Source organism: Mytilus galloprovincialis, chromosome 6, assembly GCF_965363235.1.
Source record: "Mytilus galloprovincialis chromosome 6, xbMytGall1.hap1.1, whole genome shotgun sequence".
Lineage (NCBI taxonomy): Eukaryota > Metazoa > Mollusca > Bivalvia > Mytilida > Mytilidae > Mytilus > Mytilus galloprovincialis.
In genome coordinates, this window is record NC_134843.1 from 3,236,328 (window position 1) to 3,254,595 (window position 18,268).

The 18,268-nt window shown below is 32.6% G+C and overlaps 1 protein-coding gene across 2 annotated transcripts in view; it reads right to left on the reverse strand.

The window, feature by feature from the left end:
- The window catches only part of LOC143078714 (uncharacterized), a 45,784-nt gene that overhangs the window by 1,825 nt on the left and 25,691 nt on the right, over positions 1-18,268 (reverse strand). For both annotated transcript variants that reach the window (XM_076253637.1, XM_076253639.1), the window contains exons 13-22: positions 17,432-17,692; positions 16,709-17,023; positions 15,802-16,020; positions 9,184-9,354; positions 8,391-8,489; positions 7,666-7,761; positions 6,170-6,284; positions 4,241-4,359; positions 1,426-1,539; positions 886-1,031 (exon numbers count right to left, since the gene is read on the reverse strand). In XM_076253637.1, coding sequence (XP_076109752.1) covers positions 886-1,031; positions 1,426-1,539; positions 4,241-4,359; positions 6,170-6,284; positions 7,666-7,761; positions 8,391-8,489; positions 9,184-9,354; positions 15,802-16,020; positions 16,709-17,023; positions 17,432-17,692 — 1,655 coding nt within the window. The remainder of the gene's footprint in view (positions 1-885; positions 1,032-1,425; positions 1,540-4,240; positions 4,360-6,169; positions 6,285-7,665; positions 7,762-8,390; positions 8,490-9,183; positions 9,355-15,801; positions 16,021-16,708; positions 17,024-17,431; positions 17,693-18,268) is intronic.

Below are 18,268 nucleotides of genomic sequence, written 5' to 3' on the forward strand. Positions count from 1 at the left end.
ATGTTCTTCTCATATATTGATGGTATGATACTAGACCTCAACGGAAGGTATGGTGCTTTATTTTCATATAATGAAGACATAACCTTTCAATCAGTTTAATTGATGTCTGGAGCTGGCATGACAGTAACTGCTAGCTGTCCTATGGTAATTCATTTTAATCATTGCCATAACGCTTAGTTTCTTCCATTACCTATTCTAACTTTGGACTCAGACTTCTTTTAAACTGTTTTTAACTATGCCTATGTCTGTGTTTTTTTATTCGACATTTGCAAGAGGTATAGAGGAAGGGCTGACACTCTCCCCTTTTCCATTCTCAATTTTAATTAAGCCCTAACAGCAATGGGGGGAAAATTGTTGAAATATTATGGACATTTTCTGTAGTAGCATTAATAATAAAAGGCCACACACATAATAACCATGTCAGGTTAAAAATAACAAGAATGTGTCCAAAGTACACGGATGCCCCACTCGCACTATCATTTTCCATGTTCAATGGACCGTGAAAATGGGTTAAAAATATAATTAGGCATTAAAATTAGAAAGATCATATCATAGGGAACATTTGTACTAAGTTTCAAGTTGATTGGACTTCAACTTCATCAAAAACTACCTTGACCAAAAACTTTAACCTGAAACTCGCACTTTCATTTTCTATGTTCAGTGGGCCGTGAAATTTGGGTCAAAAGTTTAAGTTGTCTTTAAAATTAGAAAGATCATATCATAAGGAACATATGTACTAAGTTTCAAGTTGATTGGAGATCAGCTTCATCAAAAACTACCCTGACCAAAAACTTTAACCTGAAGCAGGACAGACGGACGAACGAACGGACGCACAGACCAGAAATAATGCCCCTCTGATATCCTAGGTGGGGCATAAAAACTTACTTGCACAACCCAGCAAATCCTTCCTCAACCTCTCTCCCACAAGCTTCATCTCTTTTCCCTTCAGGATCCTCTTTTTGTTCCATAACAGGACATGATTGCCCTGCTTCCTGATCAGGTGCTGTGGTATTTATATGTATCTTATTGGTCTATAAAACAAAATGCAAGAGATGAATAAAAGTTAACAATGCCCGTCATTACAAGATCAACTACTGGTAAATGAGCAGTGCAAAGAAACAATTCTTAGCATCAAATCTGAATGACTCTGAATGAAAATCATATTTGTTTTTATGTTGTATGCATTAGCCTATACATTTCTGGACAACTGGACAAACAATATTAAACAAATAAATAATCAGTCCAAAACTTAGTATTTTTTAAAGGAAAAGCTTAATTGTCCTATAATTTTTGAAAATACAGACAGATGTAAAAAGGGAAAAGATGGAAAGCGGCAGAGAAGAGGAATGCCTTTCTGATGTTTGCAATACTTTCTAAACTTTTAGACCAATCACAATATCTAATGTTAAATTTAATGGTACTAACCTTCAATAATTTCTGTAAGTCATCAAAATCTTCATCACGTAGATAATACAAACAATTTCTAGGGTGATGACAATGCAAGCCTTGGCCTTGACATGATCGGTATTTTCTACAAACCTACAAAAAAGGAACAATACTATAATACATATATTACATGTAAGGCCACACCAATTTAATTCCTTGTTCGACAGACCTGCCCGCACCTATTTTTTTCAAAACAGAGGTTTTTTTTATTTTTATATTCCTGCTTCCCGCATCCGGAAATGCAATCATGTCCATTTCCTGTACCGTTTTTTTGTAAATAATATAAAAAGATATAAACACTTGTTTTTAAAATCACAGTCTTACCTGTATATAATGATTTTAAACCTACAAGCACCCAGCACACTAAATATCTGTGATACTATTTGATACCCATTTATCCCAAGTGGGAGTGCTCCGATATAAATATATAACAGAGGAAAATACCCTTTCAGAACAAAACATTAGTGTCCTTCCCCCTTACTTATATTCCCTATCAAAAAATATTCGTTGTTAGAATGAAGTACAAAGAACTTCTGAAAGAGTTGCCTTCAACTGCAATCTGTATGCTGGCGATACAAAACTATCCATACCCGCTGCATGTTTATGCACCTGTCCTGATTGATTCAGGCAACTGGATTCAGGGGCCTGTCATTCAGCAGTTATCGTTTGTTGATGTTATTCATTGGTATTTTCCTTTTTGTATATATAAATTAGATTGTTGGTTTTCCTTTTCGAATTGTGTACACTAGTAATTTTGGGGTCCCTTATAGCTTGCAGTTTGGTCTAGGTCATAGCCCCGTGTTAAAGGTTGTACTATGACCTGTATTTGTTATTATCAGGTTGGGAACAACCCTCCATCAGACATGGGGTCATTTTACTGTTGTAGAAAAGAAAATAGAAATACCAAATATTTGTATAGTGCTACTATACAAATTCTTTGAAAAAAGAAGATTTTTTTACTTAAAAGAGGAGAAATACATTATATTTTGAACAAGTGAAACTGCGAGCTACTGCTCACTGATGATACCCCCGCCGCAAGTGGATAATATTAATAGTGTAAAAATATGGAAGTGTTCGGTAAACAGGAAGTTGTCGAGTGATGAATCTGAAAACACATCACACGGTATACCTGACTTATATAAATCCTGAAACCAAATTTCAGAAATCATTGTATTGTAGTTCCTGAGAAAAATGTGACGAAAATTTTCAACTTGGCTATCATGTGTAAAATCATACAAGTGTTCGGTAAACAGGAAGTTGTTGAGTGATGAATCTGAAAACGCATCACACGGTATAGCTGACTTATATAAATCCTGAAACCAAATTTCAGAAATCATTGTATTGTAGTTCCTGAGAAAAATGTGACGAAAATTTTCAACTTGGCTATCATGTGTAAAATCATACAAGTGTTCGGTAAACAGGAAGTTGTTGAGTGATGAATCTGAAAACGCATCACACGGTATAGCTGACTTATATAAATCCTGAAACCAAATTTCAGAAATCATTGTATTGTAGTTCCTGAGAAAAATGTGACGAAAATTTTCAACTTGGCTATCATGTGTAAAATCATACAAGTGTTCGGTAAACAGGAAGTTGTCGAGTGATGAATCTGAAAACGCATCACACGGTATAGCTGACTTATATAAATCCTGAAACCAAATTTCAGAAATCCTTGTATTGTAGTTCCTGAGAAAAATGTGATGAAAATTTTCAACTTGGTTATCATGTGTAAAATCAGACAAGTGTTCGGTAAACAGGAAGTTGTCAAGTGATGAATATGAAAACGCATCACACGGTATGGCTGACATATATAAATGTTGATACCAAATTACAGAAAGGGTGGATGTGTAGTTCCTGAGAAAAATGTGACGAAAGTTTCATGGGACGGACTGACTGACGGACTGACGGACTGATGGACGGACGGACGGACGGACTGACAGACAGAGGTAAAACAGTATACCCCCCCTTTTTTAAAGCGGGGGTATAACAACTTTTCTAAAAGAGGGGTCCACTTATTTTGAATAATATCAAAGTAAATGTGCTAACATGGTTAAGGTCCAGGAATATTACAAAATTTCTTGGACATGTTTTGACCATTTAATACCAGATAGATATATAGTTCTTTGGGAAAATATGAGCCCTTTTGTACTAAAAAGTATTATTTACAAAAAAACATATTATAACTTTACTTTTATGAGGGGTCAATATATTATATTGATCCCTCATAAAAGGAATATTTATAACATTGAGGGCTTGTTCCCAACCTGATTATGACTTGGATGGAGATTTGTCTCTTTGGCACACATACATATACCACTTCTAATTATTCAATTATTTCTTGGTGTCAGTTATAAAAAATACTTAATAAATTAAAGATGTCAAAGTACAACTGATAAATCAAGTCTTTATATTGTCAAAACCTACTATTTTATGTTTACAAAAAAAAAAAAAATCGCTCGCCTTTACTTTTCAAGCTTCGCCTCAAAAATTTGCAAATTAAATATTTTTTTATTAAAATTTTCAAATCACTCGCTCACCCCAATTTTTGGAGTCCAAAAATCCGTAGAACAAGAAATTAAATTGGTGTGGATTAAAGGGATAGTGTAAATTATAACCAAAAGGGTTGACTAGGGTATATATATACAGTTTAAACTTGAAAAGTTTATGTGAAAGAGAAAGGACAGACCCTTTTGATTTTCTTCATCAAATTAAAACAAAGATCATGAAGATTGAACTTTTATTAATCAAAAGCTATCAAACAAGTTAAAAAGTCTTTATAATCATGATAACTTACTCCTTTCTGATGAAAAGGCTGTGAACATCCACTACAGAACTCAAATCCACATTGGGGACACTTAAAATGCATACATCCACCTTTAGCTAATGAAAACTTCATCTTACAGCTTGGACAATCTGGAGATGATGAAATAATTGTAATATTAGTCATTAATCAAGTACAGTGTAATATATAAGCTTTACTTTTAATAAGAACTATTTTGCTTGATTGATAATTTTTTAACCAGAATGATATATAGTATTACTTTGTTACACCTTCAAGTGCCTCCCTCCTTGGTTGTAAACAGATTGATATAAAGTATTACTTTGTTACACCTTCAAGTGCCTCCCTCCTTGGTTGTAAACAGATTGGTATATAGTATTACTTTGTTACACCTTCAAGTGCCTCCCTCCTTGGTTGTAAACAGAATGATATATAGTATTACTTTGTTACACCTTCAAGTGCCTTCCTCCTTGGTTGTAAACAGATTGATATAAAGTATTACTTTGTTACACCTTCAAGTGCCTCCCTCCTTGGTTGTAAACAGATTGGTATATAGTATTACTTTGTTACACCTTCAAGTGCCTTCCTCTTTGGTTGTAAACAGATTGGTATATAGTATTACTTTGTTACACCTTCAAGTGCCTCCCTCCTTGGTTGTAAACAGATTGGTATATAGTATTACTTTGTTACACCTTCAAGTGCCTTCCTCCTTGGTGGTAAACAGATTGGTATATAGTATTACTTTGTTACACCTTCAAGTGCCTCCCTCCTTGGTTGTAAACAGATTGGTATATAGTATTACTTTGTTACACCTTCAAGTGCCTCCCTCCTTGGTTGTAAACAGATTGGTATATAGTATTACTTTGTTACACCTTCAAGTGCCTTCCTCCTTGGTTGTAAACAGATTGGTATATAGTATTACTTTGTTACACCTTCAAGTGCCTTCCTCCTTGGTTGTAAACAGATTGGTATATAGTATTACTTTGTTACACCTTCAAGTGCCTTCCTCCTTGGTTGTAAACAGATTGGTATATAGTATTACTTTGTTACACCTTCAAGTGCCTTCCTCCTTGGTTGTAAACAGATTGGTATAAAGTATTACTTTGTTACACCTTCAAGTGCCTCCCTCCTTGGTTGTAAACAGATTGGTATATAGTATTACTTTGTTACACCTTCAAGTGCCTTCCTCCTTGGTTGTAAACAGATTGGTATAAAGTATTACTTTGTTACACCTTCAAGTGCCTCCCTCCTTGGTTGTAAACAGATTGGTATATAGTATTACTTTGTTACACCTTCAAGTGCCTTCCTCCTTGGTTGTAAACAGATAATTATAAAGTATTACTTTGTTACACCTTCAAGTGCCTTCCTCCTTGGTTGTAAACAGATTGGTATATAGTATTACTTTGTTACACCTTCAAGTGCCTTCCTCCTTGGTTGTAAACAGATTGGTATATAGTATTACTTTGTTACACCTTCAAGTGCCTTCCTCCTTGGTTGTAAACAGATTGGTATAAAGTATTACTTTGTTACACCTTCAAGTGCCTTCCTCCTTGGTTGTAAATTTGTATTTTTTTATGTTTCAATGATTTCTACATTCAGGAAATTTTGGAAGGTTTTTTATTACAGTTTCTGTTGATTTTATTCTACAACTTCACCAAACTCAGCGCCATATGGTATAGATGCTTATTGAAGACCAAAATATATTGACCTTTTGATTTTTGTATTTTTGTATTGTTAAAATGTTGTCTCATTGTTGAATAGTTATGTCTGCTTCATTGATAATGAATTAACTCACTTACAATGTAATTAATCAACAACAAGTTTTTTGTTTTTTAAAAATACAATAACTCAATGACATGAACTACATGTATGTAATAAAAACATGCACTATGTAATAAACACATTAACCATGAAATAAATATATAAACTATGTTATTAACTTACCAATGCCATTATCCTCCAAGTATCTAGCCAATCCAGCTGTTTGGTTTTCTGGATCATTATCAATCTTCCACTGAGCATACTGTTCACAAGTTAAACCTTCATGCTGATCTTCCCACTAATAATAAACATTTTTCAAATGTCAGTGGAACCTTGTAGTACAATTTCAGAGAGATCCATACACACTTAAACACAAGTTATGGTCTGGAAACTAGAAAAATGCTTGTTTTTGGCCCCTAATTCCTGCATGAAATGGGCAAATAACCCCCACTCAACCCAATTCTTCCTTTTGTGATATGGAACCTTGTGGTACAATGTCAGAGAGATTCATACACTAACACACAAGTTGTTGTCAAGAAACAAAAAAAATGCTTGTTTTTGGCCCCTTCTTCCTAAACTGTTGGGACCATATGATAACACCATAAAATGAATCCAAACCTCGTACTTGTGGTATTTAACATTGTAGCACAACTTCAGAGCAATTGAAATAATTATTCTTAAGTTATCATCCCGAAAGTAGAAAAATGCTTGTTTTGGGCCCCTTTTTGGCCCCTTATTCCAAAATGGTTGGGACCATCATCCCCAAAAGCAATCCCAACCTTTCTTTTGTGGAATTGAACCTTCTTATTTAACTTCAAAGAGACCCATTCACTTAAACTAAAGTTATTGTTCGGAAAACAAATGTGTCTTCAGACAACAACGACACAGAAAACATCATACTATTATACGATTCCAAAATTTTTTTGATGGTTGTATAAAAATAAGGATTTGCTATCCCGTTTGAAATAAGTTTTTTACAGATACAACCAAATTTCAAAACCAAATCTTTATATCTATGGAAAATTTAGTAAAATTTTTAAGTAATTTATGGTAGAGATATCCCTGTTTCAATAATTTACCAGATATACATAGACTATGTTCCTTAAAATCAAAAACTTCATGACAGACACAGGCATAGCGAACGAGCTGTGAAATATAAACACCGTAAGATGGTGCCAAAGGAATATCACCATTTTAAAAATGGAAAATTAACAATAATAGGGAACGAAAAATCATCCTTTTTGTCATAAATTTTAGTGTGGAGTTTCCTGTTTAAAACAGAAATATCTAGATCTAGGAAAGGACAGTTATTACCGTTTAAATTTGATTTATTTAAAGTAAGTTCCTTGGGGTTAATGTCAGCAATATATTGAGAAATTTTTGATTATTTAACGAAAAAATATCATCAAGATAATAGTAAGTGTTGTTGAATTTATCACTCAAATGCAAATGGTCTTACTCTTGCCTTCCAGTCATAAAACTGTACTCAGTACTGACTGTACAAAATTTGTGCTGCTTGAAACATCAAATCCAGTATTTCTATTGGTTGATATCTGAGTCTGAGCAAAATTGTACTAAAAAAATTATGACTGCAAAGCCTAAAAATAAAAAAGTCCATTTTCTACCTAAAATAATCATGTAATAGTAAATGTTAACCTAAAATAAGAAATTCTTCTCACCATTTTCTTGCAATTAAAACATGTTCCTTTCTTGCAGGTAGGGCACACCATCATCAGTGTTTGGTTACCAACTGCCCAAATAAAACCATTGCCACACTACAATGTAACAAGTCATGATAATTACAATTCATTATCATTATATTTACTTGCAAATTTAAATGTATAGCAGATTTTAACTTAAAACAAGAATGTGTCCCAAGCAGAAGGATGCCCCATCCACACTATCATTTTTTATGTTCAGTGACCCGTGAAAAAGGATAAAATCTCTAATTTGGCATTAAAATTAAAAACATCATATCATAGGGAACATGTTTACTGAGTTTCAAGTTGATTGGACTTCAACTTCATCAAAAACTACCTAAACCAAAAACTTAAACCTGAAGTGGGACAGACAGACGAACGGACGGACAAACAGACAGAAGGAAGAACGAACGGACACACAGACAAGAAAACATAAATGGGGCATAATAAATGGGGCATAATAAATGGGGCATAAAAAAATCAGAATTTGAAATTTGATTTCAGTTTTACTGGAAATTAGTAAAATTGAGGGATTTTTGTTTTTGTTTGCACCAAAATAGCACAATAACACTCAATACTGACTGGAGTATGTTATTTTTGTAATTAAAAAATAATAATTCAATCTTATAAAACATTTCAGTTCAAAGGGATATCATCATCATACCCTGAGTTAATAAATGTAAAATATGGCTTCTTGCACTTACATGAACACACCATCTAAAGTTTGGATCTTTCTGTAAGTGCCAGTCTCGTAATTTGGAATGAAATAATTCCATTATATCCTGAGGTACCATGGTCTGTAGCTGGAAAGAATAACATAAACACATGTAATAAACCAATGAACCGTGTAATAATAGAAATTCAACTTAACACATGTAAACTGTAGTAACTTAACTGAACCTTTAACAACTAACATTGCCCTAAGCAAATAATGTAACTTGGCTGTTACACAAACAGATCGGACTTGCATCATGTTTTTTTTGTTTCTCTTACAAGTTTAATAAATTTTATCTCAGTGAAATGAAGCAAATGTAAAGGGCAATTGTCAAACCCAATCACTTTTGATAATATTTGAGTTCTTATGAAAATTGCAACCTCAAAATTATGATTTCAATTTATTGGTTTAATAGATACTAGTATAGAAATAAGATGTTTCTTCAACATGGATCCTTGGCTCACACCAAACAGCAAGCAATTAAGGATATCAAAATGACTAGTATACAACCATTCAAACAGGAAAACTAACGGTCTAATCTATATGAAAAATTAGAAATGAGAAACACCTATGAACTACAACAACAAACATTACAATGAGATAATGAAGGTTTTGTTAATAAATAAATTTGATGTGTTGTAAAATGAGTGTTTGTTTAGTTTATTTTTACCAATATTTGTGGTATATTCAACTTTAAGTATTATACAAATCAAACAAGTGTAAAAGGTGACCAAATCTAGCCCATAATTGGTTCAGTTGATATAGATTTTACAGTAACTTACAAGTAATGTTAGGAAAGCCAGATAGTCTGAAGCCTCATCAATATTCTCCATGTCAGGCAGACTACACATGGGACAGTTCATATTCCTGACGTGTCTCTCACGGATCATTATCTCAAAGTTCTCCTTTACACAATGAACACATAATTTACAGTTACACCCTAGATTCCTTATCTGTAATATAGTAAAAAAAGTGGTTTAAATAAAGATAATAATATGATTATAACAATTAAGTCTGATATATCTGTTCATGTGACATGTGTCATTTCTTTACAGTTAGTAATATGTGTGTCATTAATAAGTATATGTATGATGTATACACGGTATATTGTTATAAATCTTTGTTGAATTCTCAAAATCCTGGTTTGCTATGACCAATCTAGTCCAAATTAATTTATATCCCATAATTATCAAGAGTGCACATACTGACAAAACACATCTGCTTTTTTTTTATATCATGATTGCATTTCATATCATACACAGAATAAGGTAAGGCTATAGCTAACCAGATGCTCTGCAGAGTGCAGCTTTATACGACCGCAGAGGTTGAACCCTGAACGGTTGGGGCAAGTATGGACACAACATTCAAGCTGGATTCAGCTCTAAATTTGGATTGTGATTAAATAATTGACACAGCATAGGTTTCTGACACAGAATGAATGAAGTATTATGAACTTAAAATTTATTTTTTTTTGCCTTTGAGCAATTCACTATGCTGTTGAATATTAATCCTCTCAAAAAAATGTTTGAAGAAATTTTCTTTTTATTTATGAAATCTGAAATGAGAAAAATTGTCCCCCCCCCCCAAACAATTTTTTTTTCACATCCCCCTTTCCCTTATTCCAAAACTGATCTCAATTCAAATTTCTAATGGTAACAATAACTACTCATTTAAATACATCATAAAATATTAAAATGTAAAAAAGTGCTTGTTATCACTGAATGGTAAAGATTGTTTTAATTTATCAGTTGGTAGTAAAAGTGAATATACATTGTATATTGTGTAAAGCAATGATTTAAGTTGATTCAACTACTATTCTGGACAAAGAAAGATAACTCCAACTGAAAATTTCTTGCTATTGCGCAATATTGTGCAATTAGATATTTCTTGCTATTGCGCAATACTGTGCAATTGAAAATACTTGCTATTGCACAATACTGTGCAATTGAAGATTCTTGCTATTGCGCAATACTGTGCAATTGAAAATTTCTTGCTATTGCACAATACTGTGCAATGGAAGATTTCTTGCTATTGCTGAATACTGTGCAATTGAAAATTTCTTGCTATTGCACAATACTTAATATAATAATTTTGGATCTTGATTTGCACCAACTTGAAAACTGGGCCCATAATCAAAAATCTAAGTACATGTTTAGATTCAGCATATCAAAGAAGCCCACGAATTCAATTTTTGTTAAAATCAAACTTAGTTTAATTTTGGACCCTTTGGACTTTAATGCAGACCAATTTGAAAACGGGACCAAAAATTAAGAATCTACATACACAGTTAGATTTGGCATATCAAAGAATCCCAATTATTCAATTTTTGATGAAATCAAACAAAGTTTAATTTTGGACCCCGATTTGGACCAACTTGAAAACTGGTCCAATAATCAACAAGAATGTGTCCAAAGTACACGGATGCCCCACTCGCACTATCCTTTTCCATGTTCCATGGACCGTGAAATTGGGTAATTATCTAATTTGGCATTAAAATTAGAAAGATCATATCATAAGCAACAAGTGTACTAAGTTTCAAGTTGATTGGACTTCAGCTTCATCAAAAACTACCTTGACCAAAAGCTTTAACCTGAAACTCCCACTTTCATTTTCTATGTTCAGTGGTCCGTGAAATTGGGGTCAAAAGTCTAATTTGGCTTAAAAATTAGAAAGATCATCTCATAAGCAACAAGTGTACTAAGTTTCAAGTTGATTGGACTTCAGCTTCATCAAAAACTACCTTGACCAAAAACTTTAACCTGGACGGACGAACGGAGCCACAGACCAGAAAACATAATGCCCCTCTACTATCGTAGGTGGGGCATAAAAATCTAAGTACATTTTTAAATTCAGCACATCAAAGAACCCCAAAAATTCAATTTTTGTTAAAATCAAACTAACTTTAATTTTGGACCCTTTGGACCTTAATGTAGACCAATTTGAAAACCGGAACCAAAAATTAAGAATCTACATACACAGTTAGATTCGGCATATCAAAGAACCCCAATTATTCAATTTTTGATGAAATCAAACAAAGTTTAATTTTGGACCTTTTGGGCCCCTTATTCCTAAACCTGGTGGGACCAAAACTCCCAAAATCAATCCCAACCTTCCTTTTATGGTCATAAACCTTGTGTTTAAATTTTATAAATTTCTATTTACTTATACTAAAGTTATGGTGCGAAAAACAAGAAAAATGCTTATTTGGGCCCCTTTTTGGCCCCTAATTCCTAAACTGTTGGGATCTCAACTCCCAAAATCAATCCCAACCTTCCTTTTGTGTTGATAAACCTTGTGTTTAAATTTCATAGATTTCTATTTACTTATACTAAAGTTATTGTGTGAAAACCAAGAATAATGCTTATTTGGGCCCCTTTTTGGCCCCTAATTCCTAAACGGTTGGGACCTCAACTCCCAAAATCAATCCCAACCTTCCTTTTGTGGTCATAAACCTTGTGTTTACATTTCATTGATTTCTATTTACTTAAACTAAAGTTATAGTGCGAAAACCTAGAAAATGCTTATTTGGGCCCTTTTGGGCCCCTAATTCCTAAACTGTTGGGACCAAAACTTCCAAAATCAATCCCAACCTTCCTTTTATGGTCATAAACCTTGTGTCAAAATATCATTGATTTCTATTTCCTTAAACTAAAGTTATAGTGCGAAAACCAAAAGTATTCGGACGACGACGACGCTGACGCCAACGTGATACCAATATACAATCAAAAAATTTTCAATTTTTGCGGACGTATAAAAATATCTGGAAAAAATAAACCTATATGCCTGCAAATTAAGCAAATTGAACATTGACCATAATAATGAGGTCAATGTCAAATGAACCCTGCCAGACAGACATGGTCACCTAACATACATGTAAACCTTGCAAATATCCAATATACCAAATATAGTACTGTAAATTCAGAAATTATTGCATGCATTAATTATTGCGAGTTTGTCATTTTAGACTAAAATATGATTTTAATTTTTGCAATATTCAGAAAAATCCTGTTTGATTCATATAAAAAACTTTCCAATTGCGAGTGTTAATGATTGTGATTATAACCTTGTCACATATTTCGCAGTAATAAAAACATTGCAATAATTTCTGAATTTTTCAGTATTCTATAACACATAATAATATTTCACATTTTTTTTAAGAAAAAGTCATTGAACCATGAAAAGGTGGTCAAGGACAATAGACATATGACAGACAAAAACTTCCTAACACAATGCATCTCATACAAGATATGAAGCATCTAGGTACTCTTAGTTTTGAAATATAAAGCTTTGTTCAAATAGTTAGTGTTGTTGCCACACCTCCACAACTGCCATATTGTATTCACTGTCTTCTATTCTGAAACTTTCGCTGAACTAAATTAAATCCTTTGTATATCATGTTTAGCATAATTCATATAGTGATAAAGTCACCTAGTGTCTCATTTAAATTCAATAAACTGTAAAAGCAATGTTATTTTTAACTTACTTTTGTCATTGGGAGCCTATTGCGAATCTAATAAACATCTGAGATATTCCACCATTAAATCCTACCTATGTGGTATACGTTTCTATTACTTACTTAAAGGGGGTGTTAATCCATTAGAGAATTTTGTTGGTAAACCATTGCCAAAATTAAAATCAGTATTAGTAGGTTTGAAAAAGAAACATGCCATTATGCCTAAGAGAATTCGTTTACCCATAACATTTGATATTTTATACAAAATGTGTTTTTTACTACGCAATTGTATTTTTGATAGTTATACAGATGTTTTAATAGAAGCTGCATGTGTAACAGCTTTTTTCGGGTTTTTAAGATGTGGTGAATTTTCTGTTAATGATACAAAAAAATTTGATCATGAATCAAATTTGTGTCTGAGTGATGTTCAAATATCAAATGATTGTATTTTTGTGCACCTTAAGAAATCTAAGACTGATCCTTTTAGGTATGGTATTACTATTCCTTTGTTCAAAAACAATACAGATATATGTCCTGTAGTAGTACTTCAAAAATACTATAGACTCAGAATGAGTATTTTTAGCAATTCTGAGTCCTTTTTTATTACTAATAAAGGTGATCCATTGTCAAGAAATTTTTTCATTTCTCATGTAAAATGTACATTAGACAAATTAGGATTATCCAGCGAAAAGTATAATGGTCATTCATTCAGAAGTGGTGCTGCAACTACTGCACACAAAGCACGACTGGAAGATCATCTTATTCAAACTTTGGGACGATGGTCCTCAGATTGTTATACCAAATATATTCATACCTCTCCAGATGTACTTAAACAAGCTCAAATTCAAATGACCTCTACTTTGAACAATTAAAATTTGTACTGACAGCAAGGAGTGAATTGATTTTTATCCCTCTCATTATTTCAACTTGGGGCTACAGCTGCAAGCATCTGTATTTGGCTATTTCGATACAAAATTTTTAGTCAATCTATGAAAAATTATCTCAATTCCAAGTTTCAAGATTTAGTTAGAGTTATCTCCCTTTGTATATGGAGATAGAACATTATACATTATTGGTTTTTAATTGCAGTTGTATAAGTCCCCAGTTGCCATATTGTAAATAAATGCATATACTTTTAGATTCTTGAATAAATAATAGTTTAGTACTTAGTCTTTATATATATTAATATACATCTCATCACACTTACAGTTTATTACAAACTTCAGACATTTGTCCTTTAGAAATTGAGATTTGGGTTTATGCTTATGAGACAGCAACTCAAGGCATTATTATAATTTCTGTGTTAAAGAGTTTATGGGTGAACTAGAGACATTAATTTGGTATTAGATAAAACCATTTATAATAAATCAAGAACAAGTGAAGTCATAAAATTAAAATTATATTTATTATAATTGGAGTTTATTATGAACTTGTCATCTCACTCTATTGGGTAGTTAATTATCTTTGCACACGGTCTATGATGTCACAGTGCACATTCCATTCTTATCTATATTGCTACGTCATTACTTCTCACGATGTTGGTGTATGATATCTGATGCAAGGAATACATGAACTTCTATTGTTTTGGTCAGCTTTTTGCCACCACCTCCCCACCACTCTCCTTGCTGTCAGTGCCATGGGGACTTTCATTGATGTTATATATGTTGTTACATAGTGTGATGATTGTGTTATATACTTTTTGTTTATTATTAGAATTTTACAATTGCTTGTCATTATTTTACTTTATTAATTTTTTATTTTCTTTGTATTGTAATAACAAATATTATTTACAATTGAATCAATTTTTGATACCATACTGATGTATGGTCTAAATACCTTATTTTTAACGGTCTTTGTACCTCATTTTGACACCATACTGACGTATGGTTTAATTTACATTGTTCCTTGATACTTATTACATATTTCTGAAACCATACTGACGTATGGCCTGGTTACCTTTCTATAGCACCATACTGACGTATGGTTTAAACGCATCATTTGACACCATACTAACATATGGTTTTAATTTCTTATTTTGACACCATAATGACTTATGGTTTAAATTACCTTTTGACACCATACTGACGTATGGTCTAAGCACCTCTTTTTTACACCATACTGACGTATGGTTTAAGCACCTCTTTTTGACACTATACTGACGTATGGTTTAAGCACCTCTTTTTGACACCATACTGACGTATGGTTTAAGCACCTCTTTTTGACACCATACTGACGTATGGTTTAAGCACCTCTTTTTGACACCATACTGACGTATGGTTTAAGCACCTCTTTTTGACACCATACTGACGTATGGTCTAAACATCCTATTTTTGATACCATACTGACGTATGGTTTAAACATCTTGTTATTTTATACCACTTTTTGTTTGGTTTATACTTCTATACAATGTATTGTTGGAACAATATACTTATGAACCTTTTATATTTGTTTGTTAAAATCTTACTTTTTCATCTATTTTATGAATGGCTATTTCGATACAAAATTTTTAGTCAATCTATGAAAAATTATCTCAATTCCAAGTTTCAAGATTTAGTTAGAGTTATCTCCCTTTGCATATGGAGATAGAACATTATACATTATTGGTTTTTAATTGCAGTTGTATAAGTCCCCAGTTGCCATATTGTAAATAAATGCATATACTTTTAGATTCTTGAATAAATAATAGTTTAGTACTTAGTCTTTATATATATTAATATACATCTCATCACACTTACAGTTTATTACAAACTTCAGACATTTGTCCTTTAGAAATTGAGATTTGGGTTTATGCTTATGAGACAGCAACTCAAGGCATTATTATAATTTCTATGTTAAAGAGTTTATGGGTGAACTAGAGACATTAATTTGGTATTAGATAAAACCATTTATAATAAATCAAGAACAAGTGAAGTCATAAACTGTAAAAGCAATGTTATTTTTAACTTACTTTTGTCATTGGGAACTGACAATAACAGATTTCACAATACTGTTTAAGGAAGACAAGAGAACTAGCACGATCTCCACAGTTCCTTACAGCTTCAACAACTTCCTCTAACGAAGCTTCTATATTTTTAGTGGCAACTTCTTCATCTAAGATCCTTATAACAATTTCTGCTCGTCCCCAACTTTGTAGTTTCCCTTCAACAAGTATCAGTCTTAATCTCCTCTACAAATAGATTTCAAGCTGTTTGAACCATGTTCTCATACTTATTTTGTGTATGTGATAATCAATCAAAGTGTTTTGGTATATGCTTTAAAATAAATTCTTGCACTATTTGCATTACATATCTCTATGTGAGTATACAATTGACAAGTTTGGGTCAAAATGACTGCTTATATCATAATAGTATTACAAAATTCACTTTTATCAATACTTTACCTCTTTGACCTATAATGGTTTACTTCTAAATATTGTGACTTTGATGGAGAGTTGTCTCATTGGCACTCATACCACATCTTCTTATATTTCATTGAAACTGGAGGATCATATTTAAAATGTTTTGACTAAATTGTAGCTAATGGGCCTTTTAGACTTAATGGGATAAAATATGTGATATTGTATCCATGGCAACAACAATCTTCTAGACTGTAATAGTATATTAATACTTATAAGGTTGTTGAAGTAGATCTGTGAATTCATTAATATTCCTCAACCATGAATTTAAATGTTCAACAAAGTACCTATTTCTATAGGCTTGTATGAAGACGTTTGCAATACCATTAAATCAATTATCAACAAAGTACCAATTTCTATAGACTTGTATGAAGACGTTTGCAATACCATTAAATCAATTATCTACAAAATTAACATTTTTTCCTTAATCCACAAAAATTGTGATTTAAGAAACACAAACCTCAAGGTCAACAGTCCTGTCCTTTACTGTAGCTTGGAATGTGGTATAAGACAAGACACTGTTTGTTACACTGTTACAAATTTCATTAGCCCTAGCCATGGCAAGCTCCTGAGCCAACTTTTGATCATCCACCAAAGGATTCTCCCCTTCTAGTTGTGTTACATTTTCTTCTGTCAGCCATATTCTGTCATAAAACAACTGCAGCCATTTTGAATTTAATTCATCTACAGAATTTTCAAGGTCACCTTGTGTATGCAGCATTGCTTGGAGTATATCTTCTCTAGCAAAGTTTCCATGACTTTCTATTTCACTGTACTACAATCAGATAAAGCATTAGGGTTTTATAAAGATCTAAACATATCTTCTTATTTTACTGTTAATACCAGTTGAACTCAAACCATCAATAAATTTCCAAAGGACAATTAAAGTATTTTATCTGTATGTTATATTTGTAGCCATTGCAGCCCATGTTTGTTGACCAAATGCGATAAAAATACAAACTTTATACTTGATAACCAAAGGATCATTCAACCCGAGATTTTATTGAAATTGCTTCTGAGGGTATTAATGAAGATTTACTTACCAACTTTATCTAAACTATAGAGATAATCATTATCATCATTACTAGTACTGTTGTATTAGTTAATGTAATATTCATACATTCTTACTTATAAAATACCAAGTACATAATAAAATTGTTTGAATTAACACTTTAATCCTTACCAGCTTTTTCCTGTAATCAACACACATTCTGGCTGCATTAGCCTCATTCCCTGTGTGTTTTAGAGCCTCTTTACTCTCTATCAGAGATAACTCCCCGACATCATTCTGTTCCATCATAGCTCCCTGATTGGTCGCTGAATGTATCACCCTATCAACCAATGGTATCCATCTTTCTCTTAACCATTTACCAGCAGGTACATCACCAGAAAGTTCCACAGCTAACTCAACTTCATCAGCATCAATTCCATCCTTCTCACAATTCTGTCAAATATATTGTCAATGTTACACAAATAACATTTAAATTCAGTAATAATTTAATAATTGAATGTAAATTCAGAAATCAATGAAATCCTTTTATCATTACAGCAGAATTCATTGAGTGTGTGTAGGTAAAGGTAATCACTTGCTAGTTGAACTGTGAAGTCATTATTAGATTAGGTAAACTACCCTCCTTTAAGAGAAGACTAGTCTAACAGATAACCAATCGATCTGTCTGTAGGACTATAGACTACTCCAAAGGTAGTATACCTACCCTGAAAATTACTTCACAGTTCATCTTTCAAGCAAGCTAACAAAAGATACTACTTTTACCTACGAACTCAATGCATGCTGCTGTAAATGACAAAAGAACCTGACTGGGAGCAAATTACGATTTATCAAGAAATATAATAATCTTAAACTCCTTGTCATAAATTACAGAAAAACACCTACTTTTTTTAGTCCATACAGTTTAAGTAATAACAGCATTATAATTTGAAGAGTTGTTGTAGTCAATTGGTGATTTGATGGTCCCAAATACAGTTTAACTTTAGATGCATATCAGAGCAAGTAGAACAA